This window comes from Lemur catta, chromosome 8 (genome assembly GCF_020740605.2).
Source record: "Lemur catta isolate mLemCat1 chromosome 8, mLemCat1.pri, whole genome shotgun sequence".
Lineage (NCBI taxonomy): Eukaryota > Metazoa > Chordata > Mammalia > Primates > Lemuridae > Lemur > Lemur catta.
The window spans coordinates 54,665,848-54,690,290 of NC_059135.1; the positions used below are offsets into that span (position 1 = coordinate 54,665,848).

The 24,443-nt window shown below is 36.7% G+C and overlaps 1 protein-coding gene across 1 annotated transcript in view; it reads left to right on the plus strand.

The window, feature by feature from the left end:
* Positions 1-21,500, plus strand: part of METTL8 (methyltransferase 8, methylcytidine) — a 75,294-nt gene extending 53,794 nt beyond the window's left edge. Inside the window, 8 exon segments of the mRNA XM_045558922.1 lie at positions 7,866-8,236; positions 9,610-9,659; positions 15,036-15,099; positions 15,732-15,871; positions 19,975-20,081; positions 20,221-20,286; positions 21,061-21,204; positions 21,207-21,500. Of these exon segments, the coding sequence (XP_045414878.1) occupies positions 7,866-8,236; positions 9,610-9,659; positions 15,036-15,099; positions 15,732-15,871; positions 19,975-20,081; positions 20,221-20,286; positions 21,061-21,204; positions 21,207-21,250 (986 nt within the window). The 3' untranslated portion in view covers positions 21,251-21,500.
* The last annotated feature ends 2,943 nt before the right edge of the window (positions 21,501-24,443 follow it).

Consider the following 24,443-nt stretch of genomic DNA (forward strand, 5'->3'; position numbering starts at 1 on the left):
CGTAGTTGAATGGATTTTTACAAATTGAGTACACCTATGTAAACATCACCTGCATCAAGAAGGAGAATACTGTCAGTAACCCAGTAGCTTCCACATGCTCCTTCTCAATTACAATACTCCTCCCCACCCCTCAGTCACAACAAACAGCAACCACTATTCTGGCTTCTAATATAGTAGATTACTTTTGCCAGAACAACTGGGTTCTGTTCATCATCATCATTTCTCAGTCATTCTTATAGCAACGTCACTAAAACAGTTAGAGCAAGGATCAACAAACTGTTGCCTAGGGCCAATCCAACCTGCTACCTATTTTCATAAATAAAGTTTTATTGGAACACAGACACACTCATTTGTTGACATATTATCTATGGCTGCTTTTGAGCTGTAACTATAAAGTTAAGTAGTTGCAACAGAGAAGCTACATGGCCCACAAAGATTAAAATACTATCTGGCCCTTTACAAAAAAAGTCTTCTAGCCCGCAAGATAGAATTCTGTTTCTAAATTGATCAGCTGTCCTAAAACTTTCTAGGGAAAGATGTTTGCATTCCTCTGTGTAAGCCAAGCACAGTAAAAATCACAAATCCCACTAGTAGTTAGCTATTGTTCTATTGACTTTAGTCTACAATTAAGGGCTAAAGTTTGAAACAAAGGTAGCTGGGGAAACTGAGCTAATGAGACAGCCCTCATTAGCTGCCCTTAACCAGTGAAGGGGGCAGTGCCTATCTTATTCTCTGGCATCATTTGCTATTCCTTAGAGGTAGTTCTCCATCCTCATCTTAAGCATTAATGTGTCCTGGAAGGTGGACAGGAAAGAAGAGCACCTGATCCACAGCGGAATCATTCTATTTTTATGAGCTCCAACCATGCAGTCCCAGGGTGGAATGTGGCCAGGGAGTGTTGGGGTTGGATTTGAGGATGCATACCAGTGGCAATTACAAGTCAGCCAACGTTGCATTCCTTTGCAGGAACTCTGTCACACTGTTTCTGAGGAAGTATAATTTTGCTTCTTTGCCAGCAGCTGCACAGACATATTTTCCACATTACTCAAGCTTCTGCTAGTGGCCACCTGGATGTGACAGAGTCAAGCCTAAATTGAATTAAAAGTTGTCAGTCATCTTAATTCATTTCCAGGATGTTAAAAATTATCTATAGTATATTTCCTGATAATATGAAAACTACGGATTATTTTTACCCTATTTTGAATGTTTCTGTTTAGAACATGAATAGATGAACAATGCTGATAATATTCCCTTAAAGTGCTCTGTGTGTGGCTGCCTATTTTGTCCTATTTATGTTAACAATGAACTTGAGTGAAGCTAATGAGAAGGTTATTTTAGGGCCTTGGAAACCGCAGTAAAGGAAAATGACAGTTCCCACAGAACCATAGTGTGACTGAAATAGAAAGGTGGTGACTGGCCTCTCGCTATAAAACAGGAAAGGCAGGCAGGAGAGGTCTGATGATATACCACTTTGAAGCATTTGATTTGCTTATTAGTATATCTAGTCTTTTTCTGAGCAAGTTTTCTGACTGCTGTGGAGACACAGAACAAAAAATTCCATCTCAAAATGACTCAAAGAAGTAGAAGCTTCTGCCAGGTCCCCTCTGCATCCCCCTGTAACACTACTGAGTGTGATAGGCTTCGTCCATGTCACCACAGCAGGGAAAGGGAATGCATTATGAGAGTGACTATCTTATTGCTCTTAAGCAGTGTTGCACAGAGTAGTAACCGAGGCTGCCCAGAGGGTGGCAAAGAAAGAAAACTTTCATTCTGAGGAACTATGTTGAATGACAGGACATTACAGTGAGAGCCACCCAATGCAATTTCTGCTAGGGATTATAGACCTACCAGTCTGCAGAACCCTGGGTGAAGCTTCTGATCTGATATTTGCCGTCTCTTATGAATATGAATATGGGTCAAGGTGAATAGATTGTTTAAAAGCTCTACTTCCAGACTTTACAAGAGCCCAAAGGAAGCCTTGACCTTGGCTCTTCTGCCAGTTAACCACTATCTTTTCTTATCCAAGAGAGTCCTAAATCTTTGAAAGAGCCAGTTTTCTCCCATCACAAAGTATTCCATATGCAGATTATCATACAGCAGGGCACTGTTTATTGATCTTATCTCAGTTTATTTTAACGCCACTGGGAGGAAATGCTGGTGGTTGGTGGTTCTTCTGAGCTACCTGACTCTCTGGCACATTTCTTTTGGTCTCTGCGTGTGTCAGGCTCTCCTCTCTCTCCCATTTCCCATTTCTCACCTCTTGTCTCAGCTGTTAGTGAGAACTGAAGTCAGGAAACACCCTCACGATCTGAAAGTAAGAACTTAGGCATCACAAATAATAGCCTTTTGCCACAGGATGGTTGACATTTCATTTCTGTGATTAAAATGTATAGCATCCAGGCTCTCATTAGTAATATTTCTTTCAATTAGATCGCCCAGATTAATGATGTTTATTCCACATCTCCTTTTTGTAATTTCTTTTCAATTTTATTATAGCTCATATTTCTTTTAAAAGCAGGTTAATTCAGAGAAATAAGAAAGATACATTTGGCAGTTTTTGAGTTAACGTGATTATATTTTATGATTTCCTAAAAACATCTCCAGTGTGTTATAGCTCATCTGGTTATTTAGCAAATATAATGGGTTTTTAAAACTTAATAACAAAAGGAGCTGCTATTTTTACTTTAAAATATCCTTGTAAATAACTACCTACCTAGGGTAAGTTATTTATGTCAAGCAAAATAATAAGAGTCTTACTATACCTTACCCTGTGAATACCTTACCATTGAGAGAATGTTCTATGTGAAAAAAAATAGAGTACCTGAAAGTTTTGTGCTGATAAATGTACGGTATTTGTTTATAAGTTGACTTTGGTTGTTTAAAATTTTATGCAGTGCTCTCAGAAATATGCTTTTAATTTCATAACTTTAAGAGTTTTCTTTTATTAGACAATGAACTATCAGTGACATGTGGAAATTTCCAACTTTAAGAGCTCAGGTATTTGTGTAATTGATGTGCAAAAATAACTTTAAGTTGCTTTTTGTTACATGGCAACTTAGAATAAATTCTCATAATTCATATTAATCATATCATATATGTCAGATACATAAATGGTTTAATTTAGTTTCTTAGTTGTGATGTTCAGTATGATTAGAGTGAATTCTGAATATTTAGGGATGGTTGGTGTGCCATATTCCTTCTTCCCCTCAGCAGTATTGAATTTAATAAGTGAATAATTGAGAAGTTGCTTCATCTGGATGTGGTTAAACAGATCACTACGTCCCTTTTACTGCCACTGGCATAGAGCAATTAACTCTGAATTGCTAACCTAGGAAAGAAAAAAGAAAAAATATTCCTCCGAGAAAAATTTGTCATTAATACACCTGTTTAGAAGGTCAGTTAGACAAGATGAAAACGGGCAGGTTTCTCCACACTATATTCTTTTATGATTACTGACCTGAATGTGTGTGGTGAGTTAACAGTAGCTTGAGACTAAATTTTTCTCTCATGGTGAGAGCAGTAACTCCCCCAATTCCCCTGTTATCACAGATAACTCTTGGAGTTCAGGAAATTAAATCATACACTGAAGGTGTTTGTTGTCTCATAATCATAATTACGATGAGTTTGAGCTTCTGTGGGGTCTCAGAGGCATCACACATTACTGGGAACTATGGAATTACCAGCATTGATTGGAGACACTGCTGAAAGCACAACTTTCAAAAGCCAAACAAATTCCAGCCCACTGGACCTGCTTCTCTGTCTTGTTTCTGGTTCACAAACCTATCTATTCTCATAGAGCATTTTATGTTCTATTGCTCATCATCATATAACTTTGCATGGTTTATATTTCATATAATTCAAAGAATGCAGTTTAATTACTTCTGTATTTCTGATCTGTTTTAATAAAGGTTAACTCCAGTTGGCATTATTATTATTTTTTTTTTTGAGACAGAGTCTTGCTTTGTTGCCTGGGCTAGAGTGAGTGCCGTGGCGTCAGCCTAGCTCACAGCAACCTCAAACTCCTGGGCTTAAGCGATCCTACTGCCTCAGCCTCCCGAGTAGCTGGGGACTACAGGCATGCGCCACCATGCCCGGCTAATTTTTTCTATATATATTTTAGTTGGCCAGATAATTTCTTTCTATTTTTAGTAGAGAGGGGGGTCTCGCTCTTGCTGAGGCTGGTCTCGAACTCCTGGCCTCGAGCGATCCACCCGCCTCGGCCTCCCAGAGTGCTAGGATTACAGGCGTGAGCCACCGCGCCCGGCCCAGTTGGCATTATTTTTACAACTTACTTAAACTGATTGTAAGCCACACTGAGATTTTAATTTCAACTTGATGCTTCATAATTGAGAGGAAAGTAATAATAAGAAAAGCAGAGATTATTTTCAGAGATATTTTGGAGGGGGTTCCTACTGACTTTGTGTTATGCAGGCAGTGTAGTATAATAGTTAAGAATGTGAGCTTTAGAGTTGGACTTGGTCCAGGTCTTAACTCTGCTCCTTCTAGCTGGGTAATCTGGGGACATTTTTTTATCCCCTCTGACCTTGAATTTCTTTCCCTGTAAATTGGAAAGAATTTACAGAGATATTGTTAGGATTAAATGGGAAAAAAAATCCAAGTAAAGTATTTGATACAGTGCCTAGGACACATAATAAACACCCAATGTATGTTATTGTCATTTTTAATGCTACCATTATGGGTAACGATTTATGTAAATTGTTGATTTTTTTTCCCCTCCTAATTTCTGAGTGGGAAATACTTGAAAAAGGCTTGAAAGGTATATATTAGGAACCTGACTATTGTCTTCTAATGGTAATCAAATTCTTTTTATAGATTGCATAGGCTAGAGTTGAATTTAGGTACTTGATATGTTTGGTATCTGAACCAGATTGCAGTCACATCACTACAGATTCATTTTCTTTTTACACTGTAAAAATTAAAACAGTAGTACAGACTCATGTTTAAAACAGCAATCTGATCCAAGATTTTGTAGTTTGTAGAACTGATAATGTCTAATGTTCTCCCATAAATTCATGCAGCTTAATAGGAAAGTACATAGAATTTTTAGAGCTCAAACAGACTTTACAGATACTGCTCTAATTCAACCCCCTCATCAAATGAGAAAACTCTGTAGGCAAGTTGATATGAAGAATTCAGCTAAGATTCTTCATCTTTGTGTAAGACGTAGATACAACTTTGCAAAAGAAAGAGTTACCTAATAATCATTAAATTGTTACCATTGCCCCAAATTGTCATCCGTTTGTTGCGAATGAACATAAAATAAGTTTTAGAGTGCCATCAATGTATATACTATTCTGTGTATTTTCTCTTAACATTATTATCCTTTATTTTTAAATTTCTATGTAAGGTTGCCCTGTTTTGACCTACATGGTTTGCTTGTTCATTCTCATGTTGTTGGGCATTTATTTCCCAGTTTTTCCTAATGTAAGTAGAACTGTTATGCACACCTTTTTATCAGGTTACTCCCCTGCACTCTCTCCACCCCAGTTAATTCCTAGAGGAATATTCCCACAAATTAATCAAGGTGTAGTATTACAGTACGTTCTAGTTACTGGTCATTAGGTTCAAACTCTCTTCACAAGTAGCTTGATATTGGAAACTCAAATACTAGAGATTTGACTAAATGTAGGTCCTCTTAGGTGGCTGCTTTTTGTTAGGCAGAAAATCTTTTACCTGCATGTAATAAGTTATAAAGAGAGTTTTTAAGGTAAGCAAGAAGGTTTGAGAAGACCCTGGGAAAATTTGATGGTTTTCTAATTTCTCCTAAGTCTGATATTCAGAATGTCATTTTATTTTCTTACACAGTATATCAGGTACACTCCAATTTTTAAAAGTGGATATAGAACTATTTCAAAGATAAACACACATTTTTAGATTAACCATAAATAGGTTTCCTTCCATTAGTGCAGCAGTGAGCATGTTTTGGACTTAACATCACATAATTCTTTTGTTACAGAGATCCACTTTCATTTCTGAAACTTTAAATACAGATGGGGGTTTCTGTCTTTATAGCAGTCCTGCTGCCAGATACAACTCAGCCTCGATGGGAAGGAAGTCCTATGGCCAGATGTGTAGAGATCCATGGTATGAGGCCATAAAGATAAAATTGGAAAGAAGAAAAGGAAAACTATAAAGGGCCTCAGGACAGGGTTCTGTAATAAAGATGAACCTGTCTTCAGGCAATTGCTTATTCTGAGAGTAGGGGCTTCTTTAAAATTATGAAGGAATCGAGTCTCTTAATTTTATTTTTAGTTTAATTTATTTTTTGGATAGTAAATTCACATGGATCAAAATTTAAATGAAAATTCTCCTTCATACCATGTCCCCAGCCACTCCTTTCCCCTCCTTAGAGGCAACCAGTATTACTAATTATGTGATTATCCTTCCAAAAGTATTTTGTACCTATACAAGTAAATATGTGTTTATATACACATATGTTTCTGTGTATGCACACACATGTATTTTTCTTCTTTTTTTAATGAATGGTTGCATAACATACACACTATTATATACCCTGTGTTTTCACCTAACACTAAATCTTAGAAGAAACACTAAATCTATAAAAAGAAAGCTTTGGTATTCTTTGAAAGTACTTTAAAAATATCATGTGTTGCCAGGTGTGATGGTGCATGCCTGTAGTCCAGCTATTCTGGAGGCTGAGGCAGGAGGATTGCTTGAGCCCAGGAGTTTGAGACCAGCCTGGGTAACATAGCAGACCCTATCTCTAAAAATGAAAAAGAAATTTAAAAAGTGATATGTCTATAATGGGTAAAATTAATTCTTAATCCATGGATTAGGCCTTGAGATTAGGCCTGTTACATAGATAGTATTCAGGAAATGTTTGTTGAATGAATGAGGGAGGGAGAGAGTTATTTTATTAAAGTATAGATAGGAAGAGGCAGAAAGCTCAATTGCCTGAAGCTCCGAGACTATCGATCTGTCCCTGACACCGGGTACCTGGGATGCCATCACAAAATGCATATCTGTTTTAAGAAGGCATCAGAAATTTTCTCTAAGGCTTCATGTTGGGATATGTCAGTAATAGAGATGCCTCTGGAGGTGGGAGAAGAATGGAGTTATGGGATGGCCTCTAGACTCCAGGAGTCAGGAGATTATGGTCGTGGTTCCACTGTGATGGGACTCTAGGACCTGGAACAAATGCGGTCAGGTCATTTCTTCAAATGCAAAATAAGGGAGTTGGAGTAGATTATTTCAATGAATGCTTCTAGTTCTAAAATTGTGTCATTTATAATTTTGTAATTTCCTGTTTGATAACCAATTTGCATATTTGTCATGTTGAAACTGCATTTTAGAGACATAAAAAATAAAGTGTTCTTTCTAAGGTAATAAAGAGCCACACAGATTATTGGTAAAAATGTGATTGTTAAGATTCCAATATTAGACTGGGGAAAGTACTTTGCAATGTTTATATTCCTCACAAAAATTAGCTGGGTGTGGTGGCACGTGCCTGTAGTTCTAGCTACTTGGGAGGCTGAGGCAGGAGGATTGCTTGAGTCCAGCCTGAGCAACATAGCAGGACCTCATCTCTAAAAAATAAAAATAAAAAGTAAAAAAATTATTGGCCTAACTGTTAAGATAGAAGCAGATTTATAAGGGTAGGACTAAATATCCCACACATTGACATATTTTGAGTGAATTAAAACTCTGTAGTTTTAACCTTTTATCAGATAAATTACTATAACATTAAAGTGATTTAATAGTAAATGTAATTGTTATAAATAATATATATTTAATAATATGCATTAGATATATTTATTATTAAAATAGTGGCTAACAGTAAATATAATTCATAGCAAAATAAATTTTTTTTCTCTCTATTTTAGTTAAGTATGAGAATGAAGCTAGTAAATACTGGGATACCTTTTACAAAATTCATAAGAATAAGTTTTTCAAGGATCGTAATTGGCTGTTGAGGGAATTTCCTGAAATTCTTCCAGTTGATCAAGAAACTAAAGAGAAGGTGGGAGAATCATCATGGAATCATGTAGAAACTAAGGCTGCAAACTGTTCCTCAAGAATGCACTGCCCTGCTATGCCTGAAGAAACAAATCATTATAAGAAAAATTCTGACCCTTCAGATGGTCAAAGCAAAGCAGGGTCTGATTTTTCCAACTTAGACTCTGAAGAACACAGAAAAGGACCTCTGAAAACTGAATTGTTTCCTGGTAGCAATGCCACTTTCAGAATACTGGAGGTACTGTACTCGGGACAAAGATGGGAGGTGACAAATAATTTGAAAATGTACATTCCATATTAGTTTGTTAATAATTTATATCTTATAGGCAGAAAATGATCAAATCTAAATTAAATGTTCAGTATACTATTGTTCATAAATAATATTTAAGGGACTCACATCTTTTAATCAGTGAAGTTTTAAGTTTGTGGGTTTAATTGCGTTTTGGTTGCCTTTTAAAAAATTTCTTTTCATTTTAACTTGATGGCAGTTTTAAGTACCAATAAAGTTTTGGTCTTAATTTTTCTCTGTTATTACCCCTTTTTAGGTAAAATAGAAATAAATGAGATACATAATTTGCTATAATCTGGTATAGACCTCAGTTTTCTATTTTTAAAACTAAATCCCATCTTTCTGATTATAAAGGTAACATATTGAGTACAGAGAATCATCTTAAGATATAAACATCAATAAGAGAAATGAAATTATCTACTATCTCACATATAAAGGATTTAACCACTATTAACGTTCCTTGACTTTTTTGTTCTTTTGTTTATACTGAACATGTATTTTAGGGTTTTGCTTTGTTTCTAGTTAACATTATATCATAAGCAGTTTCCTCTCTCTTGAAAAATTCTTTATGAACATTTTTATGACTGCAAAATATTTTACTATGTGGAGTACTAATATTTTACTTACCTATTTTCACACTACTGGAGCATTTAAATTGTTTTCAGGTTTTCTGAAGCAAACTTCTTTGGGTATAGACTTTAGCTACATTTTCTTTTGTTGTCTTGGGTTAGATTACTAGATCATAATGTATGAAAATTTTTAATACACTTAAAACATATTGCTAAATTACTTTCTAGGAAGTTGTACTAATACCAATTCCATGACAGTGTATGTCTGTTTCATCACATCCTCATTGGTTGGAATATTCTTACTTTAGTGTTTTCTACTTTGTTAGACAAAAATTTTATCTTGTCTTAATTTGAATTTCTTTGATTACTAAATAGTTCCTATAGTTCTTGAAATGTTTAGAAGCTGTTTGTACTTCTTTTGTGTTCTGTCCATTTATTTCCTTTGCTTATGTTTTTTTTAGTGAGCCCTGCCCTTTATCATATTTATCCCAAATATTTTTTTCACAGTGTGTTGGTCACCTTTTAATTTGGTTTATTTGGGGTTTGGGTATATAAAAATTTTAAATGTTTCCATAGTCAAATTTCTAAGTGTTATTCTTGTGATTTATTTTATTTGCTTTTGAGTTTAGACAACTCTATGATACCCAGAGGTCCAGTAAATTTCTTCTTGCTTTTTTTTTAATAGAAAATCTGACATTGGTGATGAAAATTTAACCTTGCTTTCATGATGTTTGTTTATTCTTTTGATTTCAGGTTGGCTGTGGGGCTGGAAATAGTGTTTTTCCAATTCTGAATACCTTGCGGTGAGTTTTAGTGTTTTCTTCTACAGACTTTTACATATTTATGGAATGTTGAGAAATTCTGGAAAAATGTTATCATGTATATGCCAGTAGTTTTCTTAATTCTTATATAAACAATGACTAAAGTAAATTTCAAAAGAAATGTCTTAGTCTTAGTGTCTATTTTCACGTGAACAGGGAATTATTCTGAAAATAGTGTTTCCCAGCCACGGGTTTTCCACCATGGGTTTGAAGCAATTTTTTAAGCTTCTGTTTATGTGGATGAGAGAATAAGTATAGATTTCATTCTTCCACTGAGCTGTGAATTGCTAAATTTCAGAGATTACTTTCTCCTCTTGGATAGTTAGATGTCATTTTACACATAGAGAATTAAGTTTAAAGCTTAAACCTTAATCCTCGTTTTATTTTGTCATCACTTCTGGAACAACGTCCTGCGTAAGATCTTTAGATGTCAAATCATTGTGTCTGGGCTTGAAATTGTTTGGAGGTAGCAGCAACTAACCCTAAGACTCCAAAAAGCAGAAGCAGATGATAGGGACAGAGAGGTTTTCCTGACTTGCTCTTCCTATTCACCATCTCACCTTTATGTTTTAATATTTCCATGATGAAATATTATCCACCTCTCACAAAACTCTTCAAACACCTTTTATCTATGGCTGGTCTGTCAAGTTCTGTTTTTTTTAAGTTTACACAATAGCTTTCACATTATTTTTCCATTACAGAATCAGCATAAGCACGTTGCAGAACATTTCCATTAGAGGAAAAGGGGAGGGAGAGAATCACTCATCATCCCCACCATCCTAACACAGCCACTGACGGAAGTTTTGTTGTGTTTTAATTCCGTTCATTCTTTTCTCTATGCATGTTTTTCTGATTTAATGATGTGATCTTTTAAACTTTTCATGATGAAAATGTAAAAAGCACTCAGAAAAGCAAAGAGTAGTGCAACAAATTTCCACATACCCAGCACCTCGACTCAACAATTATAATACTAACATAATGCCAACATCATGACACTTTATCTTTAATTTTTCAGGATATATCTGCAAAAAGTCAAGTCATTCTCTAATACTATTATAAACCTTATATTATGAATAGTGATTCCCTAACGTCACCTAAAAACCAGGTACAGTGGCCAGGCACAGGTGATGCTGGTAAATTTATAGTTCTGAATGGCCTTTCTCTTTTTGTATTTATTATCTTTGTTTTCCCTTTTCCAGTTTCTGAGCTGAAATTTCTGTTTTCTTAGACCACATAGCCAGGTTCCTTTACCCCAGTGATCTCTGAACTTATAAATACACATAAATATACTACATTGGCAGTTGATTATGTGTTACTTTATGACTGATCTCAAGGTATTATTTAGCTTGTCTTTTCTTTATGCCTTGTCTTTCCAACTGCTTTTTATATTCCTTGAGGTAGAGAGCATATTTCATCCTAATCTGATTTCCCGGGTTACCTAACAGTGCAGTATAGATAGCTAGAGCTCAGCACATACTGACTGATTAATATCTCGGATTCCCCCTTTGTTCATTGTATTTTTCCCTCTCTACTTCTCCTTCCAACTTACAGTTGCAAACTCTTGGCTCCTCACTAACTCTTTGGCTGTATCTTTCTTTGCCTCATACCCGTGTTTTAGAAATCGTTATAGCTTAGTAACCTGAGATAATTCATTCATCTTTAAAAGGCAGCCAGTGATTAGCCTTCCAAAGGGAGGATTAGACTTTTTTTTTCCACCTTAAGAAATTATGTTTTATTACTTTTGGAGAACATAGGATTAATGTTTTACATTTTCAGAATATTTTACCATAATTAGATCTCTGGAATTGAGAGGTCATATCATTCTCCAAGGATCATTTAATTCTTAAACCCCCTGCCAAGAGAGTGCTTGGTGGTATGATGGTAGTAGTGATGTTTACACCTGCTTGCTGGGAGAAGGGCCAAGGCAGTCAGCTGATTTTAGAGAAAGGCTCTGGAAAGTCATTGGGTGGTCACAAGACTTCAACTTGGGCTGCTGATGCAGTGGGAATTCAGTCTCAGAGGTCATGCTGCCACCCTGGTAGGATACATGGCAAATGGCACATGCTTTCCTTTAGCTCCTAGACTGTTCTGTATCTTTTGGGTATTCAGTAACTACTGCCCAAAGGTAGACTGCAGACCTTTCATAAGGAACTAGATGTACCAGTGTCCAGAAAATCATTTTAAGTTACATAGAAGTTTTTAGAGGATCGTGTTAGTTTTTAAGTTCCTAGAAAGCAGAGGTAAATCTCCTTTAAAAATAATAGTAATAATAATAATAGCAACAACAATTATTAATAATGACTGACATTTATTGTTTACTCTGAGTCAGGTGCCTTTCTAGGAACTTTACCTATATAAGTCCATGCAGTCCTCCCAAACACTTTAGATGCCATGCTTATCTCTATTTTAAAGATGAGGAAACTAAGTTAAAGACAGGTTGAGTAACTAGGTCACACAACTAAATGGTAGAACCAGGAATCAAACCTTAGGCAGTCTGATTCCGGAGCCCTTGTCTTTAACCATTATTCCACATAGTGCTATGTGCATCTGAGTGTTAACTGAGAACATTTCAAACACATGTGGCCACCCAGCAAATTACAAGTCACAGTTATATGGATTTCGTAGGAAACAACAGGGGTATGTACTGAAATAACATGCTGTTTTTATAGGAGACAGATGAGAAAAGACCAAACAGTGCAAGTTTTAACTTTGATTCAGTACTGGTTAACTTTTTATAACCAAATCCTATTTATCATACTTTAACTTATTTAGTTGGATCTGAAATTGAATGCAAATCCCTAGTTCCACAGAATAAATGATTATTGTATGTGAACATAGTTATTCATCAATGAGAACCCTATATGAGTATAATCTGGCCCTGCGCAGTGGCTCACGTCTATAATCCTAGCACTTTGGGAGGCCAAGGCGGATGCTTGAGGTCAGGAGTTTGAGACCAGCCTGAGCAAGAGCAAGACCCCATCTCTACAAAAAAATAGAAAAATTAGCTGGGCATGTTGGCGTGTGCCTGTAGTCCCAGCTACTTGGGAGGCTTAGTCAGGAGGATTGTTTAAGCTCAGGAGTTTGAGGTTGCAGTGAGCTGTGACGACACCACTGTAATCTAGCCCAGGCGACAGAGCAAGACTCTGTCTTTAAAAAAAAATAAAAAGAGGCCGGGCATGGTGGCTCACGCCTGTAATCCTAGCACTCTGGGAGGCCGAGGCGGGTGGATCGCTTGAGGTCAGGAGTTCGAGACCAGCCTGAGCAAGAGTGAGACCCCGTCTCTACCAAAAAAATAGAAAGAAATGATTTGGACAGCTAAAAATCTATATAGAAAAAATTACCCGGGCATGGTGGCACATGCCTGTAGTCCCAGCTACTCGGGAGACTGAGGCAGTAGGATTGCTTGAGCCCGGGAGTTTAAGGTTGTTGTGAGCTAGGCTGAGGCCATGGCACTCACTCTAGCCCGGGCAACAAAGCAAGACTCTGTCTCAAAAAAAATAAATAAATAAAATAAATTAAATAAATAAATAAATAAATAAATAAAAAGGTGTAATCTGAGCCTGGCTGAGATTTTGCTAAATGCATGTTTATGCTTGTATTTCATAATTATTCAGAAGTCCTTCTTGCTTGAAATGCCTCCTGACTCAATTAGAAGTCCTCATTTTGTGTCAAGGCCTGCTTTTATAACCTGCCATATACCAGTTTGGGCTCTCAGGATCAGTTCTCCTTCTCATCCCTGGCTTGTGACTCCCACCTCTAAACCCTTATACCATTTCCCTTCTCCTTGCTTAGCAATGCCATCCTCCTCCTTCAAAGCTTTTAATACTTATCACTTCAGGGTGCCAGGCCTCTCTAAACCCTTATAGAAGTTGTATAAAACTATTTATGTCTCCAACCAGACTATACAATCCGTGAGACCCAGGACCATACTTAGAATTACTATTTAATGACATATTAACCTCTTTCTGTGATTCAGACATGGTGCTAAGCAAAATGATACAAGGATTATTTGAGACCAGGAAGGGTACTGGCCTACAAAATTCAGAGTATATGCCTGTCCATGGATAACCATGGTCCAGCTATCATTTCTGAATTTCAAATAAAGGCCAAACAGACCATGTTTGAGTTCAGAAGAGGCCAATTAAAAATCATATGGGTAAACAGCACCCCCCCCCAAAAAATTGAATTTGCTTTATTTACATGAAGCATTGTAAATAAAGCAACTGTGTCTTGGAGAAGTTAAGGCAAATCCACAGAGTTAACAAGTGGCAAATTCAGGATTCAAACACAGTCTGTTTGGCTCCAAAATCTTGCCATTTTATTACATAATTTCATTTACTACTTTATATTCTAATGCTTGGTACATACATGAGACTCAATAAATATTGACAATAATTTTAAAAGATAACTGAGAATTAATATATTAGTGTTTTATTCTTTTTTAGAAGTTATATTTACATGCTGTTTAAAAAATATGTATATCAGGGCATCAGAACCTCTGTGAGAGGCCCAGGAGCCAGAGTTGTACAGAAAGGAAGGGAAATGAAGCACCAAGGACACAGGCAAAGTCTGAGAATCCTTAGGGAAGGATGGAACTTGGCTAAGCTAAGAGGAGCTGCAGGACATGATGAGGGTGGTAGAGAAGAAAGAATGAGGATGAAAATGGTGACAGATGGCCTTGGAGGTTTCCCATGTGGGAGTATGATGGGATATAACAGGCAGGCCCAAGTAGTGGAGGGCTGTAAAACCAGGACAGGAGTTTGAAAGAGATGCTATAATTATGAAAAATGAGACAGTGCTGGTTCAGAAGCAACACCAAGGCACCCATACACCAGCACAGAAAACAATATTTAAGACCAGGCGTGGTGGCTCACGCCTATAATCTTAGCATTCAGGGAGGCCGAGGCAGGAGAATTGCTTGAGCTCAGGAGTTGGAGACCAGCTTCAGCAAGAGTGAGACCCCCGTCTCTACTAAAAATAGAAAGAAATTAGCTGGACAGCTACAAATATATATAGAAAGAATTAGCCGGGCATGGGGGCACATGCCTGTAGTCCCAACTACTTGGGAGTCTGAGGCAGGAGGATTGCTTGAGCCCAGGAGTTTGAGGTTGCTGTGAGCTAGGCTGACGCCACGGCACTCTAGCCCAGGCAACAGAGTAAGACTCGGTCTCAAAAAAAAAAAAAAAAAAAGAAAGAAAGAAAAATAAAACAATATTTAAAAAGAAGAAATGACAAGTCCAGTGTCATCCAAAATTCTATTAAAGAAATACTTAATAACAAGTCAAACCTACAGTTTCCTTTCTTCTCTAGTTTGAACATATCTGAACTCTAGAGTTAAATATTCTTGCATTTTCATAGGAACATTCCGGAGTCCTTTCTTTATTGTTGTGATTTTGCTTCTGGAGCTGTGGAGCTAGTAAAGGTATGCCATATATTTCCTTTACAGAAAGCCCATTTAAAGGTCTAATTTATTTGCTTTTGAAGTGATTCCTTCAAAATGTCTCTGGATCAAATGGTATCTGTGACTATTCTTAACTGAGCTTTTACAATTTCCAGGAATTATATTAACTGATGTCTAAGATATTACCCTAAAACAATAGATGTTTTGAATTTAAGGTAGATCTCAGGGACTGGTACACCTAGAAAGAGCAACACCACATGAGGGATGGCCAGGAAGGAGACTGACCTACAAAATTCAGAGAGTACATCTGCCCAGGAATAACCATGGTCCAAACAGAACTTTTTAAGTGCAGAAACAATACAGGGTGGGCCTCTAACAATGCCGCCTACTGACTCATAAAGCCCGTCCTCCTCCATTTTTAAATTTAAAGTGGACTTGTGAAAAATATTTGTACTCAAGTCCAGTACTAGCCTTAATTTTTTAGGGCAGCTTGAAATAAGCTAACAATGCCGAATTAGAAATAAAGTGCTTTCAGATTTACAGAGGAAAGGCTCTTGGGAGAAAAGGTAAAAAAAAAAATTGACCTTTTTATTTTTAAAAAATCCCAGAAGTCTACTAACTCCTTTTTGCTTTTTATTCCTTTATCATGACAGTCACACTCGTCCTACAGAGCAGCCCAGTGTTCTGCCTTTGTTCATGATATATGTGATGATGGCCTACCTTACCCCTTTCCAGATGGAATCCTGGATGTCATTCTCCTGGTCTTTGTGCTCTCTGCTATTCATCCTGACAGGTAAATGAAGACGAAAGGGCAGGGCAAATATGTAAAGCCCCTTTCAGTATCGGTAGTGGTTTTCAGAACTATCAAAGCAAAAATGACGATTTTTGAATTTATTATTTAGTGAACTGCATTATATATTATATGCAGACTTTTAAATGCAGTTGTTCCCTTTCTTCAGACTTTTCCAAAGAAACTGGTCAAACTACTTCATTAGTGAGCTTTCTGTCACTGTCAGAATGAAGTGAGCATATTCTGGCAAGACACATACCTATTAAAAGTGACAGTGCTTCAAGGAAATTACAAATTCAGAACAGCTAATAGACTCCCAAGAGGGAAACTGTACTTGGTGATCAGAAACAAACATCTTTGATTTAGTGTCTTTCTGAATGTTTGTGAAGGGGTGGGCCGTGGATCTGTTTGGCTTCACACAGGTCTATTGATCGGCTTTAAAAAAATTTGTTTTAAAGAAGTTTATCAGAGAATTAGGGGTTTTCAAGGTTTGCCAAATTATCCTGGGACCTTTATGATCAAAGGTTAGCCTGGTGTCTTCATTTTAATATTTATGACTTAAATTTTTATGTTTGTATATTTTAAAACTATAAACATAGTTTTCTCCAAAGAGGAAATAAGAGATGTTGTCAGCAACTGAAATGATTGCCTTTCTTAAAATCTTGCCACCTATGTATTAAAGCACATGTGTGGTAAGTGTCCAGGCTTGTGCTTTCATAAGGTTTCTTAAAATTGAGTTTTCACAATTTCCTGGTAGGAGATACAGATTTGGCATCGACCCCTTTTTGTTTGGTAAGTATGACCCTTTCCCACAGACATGGAGCAACCATGTGCTTCTTTCTTTGCAATTATAAGGCCACTAGGACCCTTTGTAGTTCTTTTACTTTCCATTCATAGATAAACACTTTCATTACTTATGGAAGAACAAATTAGATTTCCCAATAAATCTGAAAGAAAGATACATGTGCACCTGGTGAGATATATCACTTTTTCCTTCCAGTTTCTATAACCTATTTCTTTCTGCTAATCTGTTCAGACTATTGGCACTATTCAGGTACTAGTAGAGAGATGTCATCTATGTATTTTGTTTCCTTATATGAATAGTTAAAAGGATGGAGTAGGTGGATAGAGAATAAAACTTCCTATTTAACACCCATAACAGGAAACATTTAAATTCTAAATATGACCACAAAAAGACTATTTGGAATTAGTTTATATAATGTATTTTCTCATGATTTGAATTGTATGTTAAAGAGAAGGGGAAGCAGATTGTCTTAGGAAGATTGCTTTTATAATACAGTATTTCATGATATTTATTATAAAATAAATTCAGAGGTATTTGTGTCAGTGCCTACTTTTTTTACCTACGTGGAAGTGATCTAAATACCAGGTGAATGAATAGAAGGGGGCAGAAGTAAGTGAAAAGGCAAAGCAATGTCTTTAGGGTCATTTAGGACTACAGTAGTAAATTCAACCTCAGGAAAGTTCTAGAAAATTAGCATGTTGGCAGCTTGGTAAATTCAGGCACAAATAAATGGCAAGCAGTTCTGAGTCTGGAGGATCCCAGCTTAGATGGGAATAAATTGTAGGAGGCTACAAAAGAACCAGCTGTCTTTCTTATCATTGAAATAAAAGAAAGTATAAAATACATATCCAAGCATAGAGTAGGTAGTCAATAAGTATCATTTTTAATCTCTTGTTTTCCTTCTTCTGTCCCTCCATCTGGAGATAGGTGAGGACAGCAGAGTCAGCCCCAGTGGGATAAAGAACGAACAGGACGTTGTCCCATCCTTGTTTTGTCCATCTCCTCCCCGGCCTGCTTCCCCCTGCAGTTCTCAGGAACTGACTCTGGAACTGCCTTATGAACCAAGATGAGATGACCAAGAAAAGTAGCTCCCACTCCCTGCCTGTATCCATAACCCCAGCCATTAAAGGCTGGTTTGAAGGAACGGCTTTGCAGAAAGAGGTGGTTACATTTTAAAGCATTTGGTTCTTTGTTTTTCTGCATTTTAGTTTCATGTTTGTCTTACTAATAATTACAGAAAGAGATTTTGCTCTGTACATAAATCATTTATCCTGAAAGTGAATATTTTAAGGTTTAGATATTGTTTTCTTTCATTGCCAAAGCATAAGGATAAAATTGCAGTGTAAAAATAAACAAAAAATACTTTTCTTTTTCCCTTTTATGTACTTGTGTTCCAGTTTTTTAAAAGAGGTTTTCACCTAATCATGCCACCTCTTTCTGTCATATTTCTCTGGTTTCATAGTTGCTTTCATTGTCTCACTATCTACTTCCTTCAGTACATGACATAATCTGATTTTCACCCCACTGTTCCACTGAACAATGTTTTATTTGGAAGGAATTTACAGATTATCTCATCTAAACTCCCCATTTTTTTTAAATAAGAAGCCCTCAGCAGTTTTAATTAGCTTGGATAAAGCAGAGACAGCATAGCCTTAGCACACAAGCAGCCATTTACTGTTCCCTCCTCACGGCAGACATTGATAATGGATCACTCTGTCATTCCCTGTGAACTCCATGAGGCCTTCTCAGTAGAGCTTTGTAGGCAGCTAATGCTGATCACTCAGCAATGATACGAGATCTGAAATCTTTGCCATCCCTGGCCCATAATCACACACAAGGCCGTGAACACTTGGCCAAAAACACAAAATGAAGAGCGGTTATAAGGGGTCATATTTGATTGGAAGCCAGGTAAGTAGAATGAATAAGTAAAAGGAAGAAAACAAAGGCTTCCCACTATTGAGCTGGGGCTTGGAGAGTGAATAAAGTTTAAACAGGCAGAGTAAGGAGAGAATTCTTTGAGGGGAAATCACGTGAGCAAAGGCATAGGCAGCTCAGAGCTAAGCATATAACAGATGCGGGGAGATGCTTCAGGTTGGAAAGCTGTTAGAAAGATGAATTGGGGTCAGTAGAAGTAGATCTTAAAGAGCTCAACTAAGAAATTAAAATTTTATCCTGTGGATTAAAATCATGAAAGTTTTGAGCAAGGGGATGATTTAACAAAGCCATCATTTTAAGCAGAATAACTCATCAGTAATATGCAGGAAGAATTGACAGGTGAATAATAAAGCACATTAGGAAACGGATTTGTTTCTAGGCTTAGGAGATAGGGGTTTGTACTAAGGGAGTACCAATGGGAAACAAAAAAAGAGAAAAAACATCAAAGATGTCATTAAAAAAGAGAGAGATAGGATGTAGATTTGATGGCCACATAGGATAGTGGAAGAAAAGAAAAATAATTTGTCTTTCACAAGGTGAATGATGGTACCTTTGAACTAAGTAAAGAAGTCAAAAGGAAAATGAGCTAGTTTTGAAGGGAAAATGTTCCCTGTTTAGGCCGAGCATGGTGGCTCATGCCTGTAATCCTAGCACTCTGGGAGGCTGAGGCAGGAGGATCGCTTGAAGTCAGGAGTTCGAGACCAGCCTCAGCAAGAGCAAGACCCTGTCTCTATTAAAAATAGAAAGAAATTAGCTGGACAACTAAAAATAGAAAAAAAAAAATTAGTTGGGTGTAGTGGCACACTCCTATAGTCCCAGCCAGGCAGGAGGCTGAGGCAGGAGGATTGCTTGAGCCCCGGAGTTTGAGGTTGCTGTGAGCTAGACTGACAACACAGCACTTTAGCCCCAGCAACAAAGCAAGACTCTGTCTCAAAAAAAAAAAAAATGTTCCCTGTTTAGATATGTATAATTTGGGACCATTCTGGCATACTTTTTATCTTGCAAGGAAAATGAAGCACACACAGTTTTTGTCCACCTCAGATCTTAATTGCTGTAAATATCAGGAAACATCTGTGGTTTTACAGTTCAGTTTTGACACCCTGCATCAAGCTCTGTGAAGTTACCACTCTGGTCATTTGGGTGATTTCTTGATACTCTAGACCTTTCATATCTGGTCATTTAGCAAGTTGGTGTTCTTTTATTTCCTCTTTACAAAATATTTTTGGTTTCACTGCCCTTATGTTTGTGGTTTAGATTTCTCTGGCCTTATCGAGTTTTTCTTATTTTGTCTTCAAGAAAGTTAAATATGGTATGTATTAATAAAACAAGATTTCCACAAATACAATATCTTACCTTGTTTTCAAAGGATGCAGGGTGTTGCAAACCGACTGTCCAAATTACTGAAACCTGGGGGAATGCTGTTATTTCGGGACTATGGAAGATATGATAAGACTCAGCTTCGTTTCAAAAAGGGTAATGATATATTCAGTTTGGTGTTATTTTCATGTATTTTAAAGAATGCTTTGTTTATATTTCATGTCAAGTTGTTTTGTTGGGTTTTGTTTTGTTTTTTAAGTAATACTAAGTTTCTCTTTACACAATTTTTTTTTAGGACATTGTTTATCTGAAAATTTTTATGTTCGAGGAGATGGTACCAGAGTATATTTCTTTACAAAAGGTATGCTAATCTACAAGAGGAAATAATTAGCTGTAAATACTCGCATTGGTTATTATCTCTTTGGTTATACTTCAAAAGCTATAAAAATGAGGCTTCAATCATTGATTAAACATTGGATATCTTCGTACTTTCATGCTTGTAACTAACTCTTCTACATAAAAGCTTGAAAATGGCCTTTTTGCCTTTTAATCTTTTTCCGGTTAAAACTACTTTAAAGAATCACTTGTTTCACCTTTATAATCAAATGAAGGTGCAGTCTGTTCATTTTGGAGATATTGTTAGCCCAAATTTGAAAAAAATTGATGATATGCCACAACCAAAGGAGGGAGTTTTATTTCATAAGTATGCAGAAAATTACTTATCTCTTATCAATTTCTCATTTTAAAAAAGCATTTCTGACAGTATCAAATGAATCCTGCATTCAAGGATTGCCCCAAATTTATGTGAGTACTTTTATAATCTGCCATTTTGAGTCTCTGTAAACCAACAGAAACTCAGAAAGGGGGCACCTTTCAAAATATTGAAAACTGCAGCCATAGTTTTGTGTATCTGTATATGCCTGCTGTGTTAGCCTGTTTACACTTGGTGTATTTTTGTGAAGTAGAAGAAACCTGCTTGGTTTCACAGGTTTCCTTCACCAAATTGTACGAGAGGGTGTTTCTTGGTATAAGTGAAATTTAGATCATCAGTCATTCCATCAATGTTCCATTGTTTCTGACCTCCCCCTATCCCTAGTCACATGTCATATCTTTGATTGCCATTTTTGTCTCACAGGGGAAGTCCACAATATGTTTTGCAAGGCCGGTTTAGATGAAAAGCAAAATATGGTTGATCGTCGCTTGCAAGTTAATAGGAAAAAACAAGTGAAAATGCACCGAGTGTGGGTTCAAGGCAAATTCCAGAAACCATTGCACTGGACTCAAATAGCTCCAAATTGGTAGTTTCACTCCTTTCTCATGACTGAACTAGGTACCATGTTAAGGTGTAAAACCAGAGGACTATATTATTTAAAGACTCCTACAAATCTTTCATTTCTCAAAAGACAATAAAAAGAGAATTTATATTTCTTATTGTTTTATCATAGGTGAGCTCTTTTGTACATTTTAAGCACATGTAAGTGATTTGGAAGAATGCGCCTTTTTCTGTGTTTTGAAAACTTGATATGCCCAAGCTTGTTTGGGTTTATTACATCTAATCATTTTGCTTGTTCCTTGGATTTTATAATTATTCAATTAAATTACTGATGTAATTCAGAAAATTTTCAGAAACCATAACTTGCCATTTTTTACAAGTAAAAAAAATTATCTACTTTATTTTTACATTAGGTTTAGTAAACCAGTTCCCAAACACAGTCAAACTCTCCCCATTGTCATCTGATAGCAAAGAAGCAGCAAACCTGGTTCCAGGAAAAGCTGTAACAAGCCTAAGATCAAGAATGTATTGCTTTTTGTTTTGTTGTTGTCTGTTTTCCCCAGCGTGGTTTTATTGTTGTTGTTGTTTTGTTTGTTTGGTTTGGTTTTTTGAGGCAGGTATCACTCTGTTGCCCTGGCTGGAGCTCAATGGTGTCATCATAGCTCACTGCAACCTCAAGCTCCTGGCCTCAAATGATCCTCCTGCTTCAGCCTCCCAAAGTGGTAGAATTACAGGCATGAGCCTCTGGTACCCAGCCTTTTTTTCTTTTAAATTCAGAGACTGATATCTGAAATACAATTTTAGTTTCTCTTTCCTTTCTCAAAATTGGGGAAGTATGGCCCATGCTGACATTATTTTCAGGCTATTCTTAGATGTACAAGTTGTTGTAAGCTCTCTTTAAGACAATTATCTTACCTAAGAAAATTCTTAAATTGTAGCAGTTAAAAATTTACCCCCTTGGCCTTAAAAAGGACATAAGTTAGCTTGCAAATTGCACCTTATAAAAACTGAGTTTTTAAAATTGGTCTTTTATTCATTATACAATATTTACTGAGTACTTACATTGTGCTGTATTATATGAAATAATACAGTCAATAAAGAATCAGCCCTGTCTTCAGGGAACATAAATAGGATCTAACTGGCAAAGCAAAAGGTGCATATCCCAAACCTCTAAATCATAATGTAAAATGATATACAATCAAGTACTCAAATAGGGAACTTACCACCTAGCAGACTTTGATTATGAGCCACAGAAATCTGGAAGAAATGAACAATCTCTTGAAAGGACCATCACTGGAATAATTCAGTTCCCACTATTTTTCCTTTTTTGAATTCACTTAAAATTCAATTTTCTGGAAGAATACAATCGGTCCAACTTGGGTCATGGATTCATCTCTTGACAGGCTGGGGCAGGGCAGCTTAATTAATGGTGTCACTAAAATGTATGAAATGGAAAACATTCTTCAAAGGAAAATCAAGACACTGTTATCAAAAAAGATGGGGAGGGATACTACCCAATCACAGCCAACACATCAGATAGCGGTGGTAGCAATAGAAACAGTAGTTCCAAAGAGAGAGATCAGCTCTGAAAAAGAAGGGGGAAGAATCAGGCTTCTGGAGGAAGGAGGGCATGAGGCTAGGCCTTGAACATACCTTCTCAGAAGACAGAAGGCAGGTCTTTTTGGTGTGGGACATTAATGATGAGGAAATGTAGAGAGGGAGAGGGTTAGCTTGCAGACAGCCTGGAACAGCAGGTATCCTGACTTTTTGTCTCCAAACTGGGACAATCTGTGTTCATTCAGTTTGTTTCTGTTTTATCTTAGACACGTGTTATAAATGTATTTGGAGAGATTGATAAAGGAGCTGTCCGTGGAATGGAGAGAAGTCAGAGATTAGTGGCAAGGAAGACCACATAAATGTTTTTGCACGAACTTGCCTTGGTAGCAAGTCCTCAGAAGGACAGTTATTAAGATTTCTGTTTAAACATGCATAAGTCAGTAAATGTAAAAGTTAAAATTTGCCTGAGACTCCTAACTCAGTTGTATTTCATAACTAAAGAATACATTTAAAAGCCAAACTAGTAATGAAAGTATTACATACATCAAGGGCAGTTTAGATAAGTTAATGTTGCTATGGGAACCCCAGCAGATCTCCTTGTGTCTGAATTTAAAAATCATGGCCCAAGGTGGTTTTAAAAACAACAGAAGGTAAAATTATTCTCACATTCTCACACATGTAAATTGTACTGTCTCTCTCAGTTCTAAATAGCAGATTCAAGCCAGCCTCTTGACTAGCACAGTAAAATTCGGCTTCGTGTCTTTCTATAATGTATTACAGCATGTGAGTTAACCTTTAGAAGCTTCAAAAATACATCAACCAAATTTGGACTGTGAGACACAAACTGGTCTCTTTTGGGCTCTGGCCAGCAGAGCCCTCCTATTCCACATGGCTGCGCATCAGGGCCATTTCCACCAGCGTCTTCTGCCTGTCTGGTCAGTCTTTCGCTCTCTGAGCCCACCTGAATCAACCTCCTGTTTAGGGTTTGCTGCTAAACAGAAATGTCGATTTTGGCAGAGAAAGAAAATGGAAAGACCTATTTGGAATTTTTGCCTATAGGTGTTAAGAAATCATAAAGTGTGGCAAATGTATCTGCTTGGGTATTAGTTTAAAATACTTGATCACTGCATGAAATTCTAATTTTCCCCCTCACATCCATAAAGCTAGAACCAGTTGGTTAGGCAGAGTTTGATATTTCAAAATTCATCTTCTGAGAAAGCTGAATTTCAAAAGGACCATTTTCTTTCTGACAGAGAAAGGTATATTTCTTCATCTTCCTACAATACAGAAACAATGAAATATATTATGGTAAAAATGTACCCTCCATTTTTCTCCATTTCTAAAAATTTACTTTTGAGCACTGTCCAAATGTAAAAATTCTCACATGTGAAGAACTGTTTCAGAAGGTTGTGAGAAAGTCAAGATAACAGTTTCTATTATTAAAAGTTTTGCATTCGGTATGATACATTTGTCTGTATTGAAACGCTCATTTAACATTGACTTCTGAGAATTTATTTGCTTTCTCTGTCTCAATTCCATATGCTTTGTCTCCAAATTGTGAACATATCCCAGTTTCTACCATTATGTAATTCTAAGTCTACTCTAGTTTGTACATGAAAATTCACCTATATGCAAATCACTGCCCTCTTGGGGCAAAACCTAAAGCCATGAGAACCTAAAACACGAAT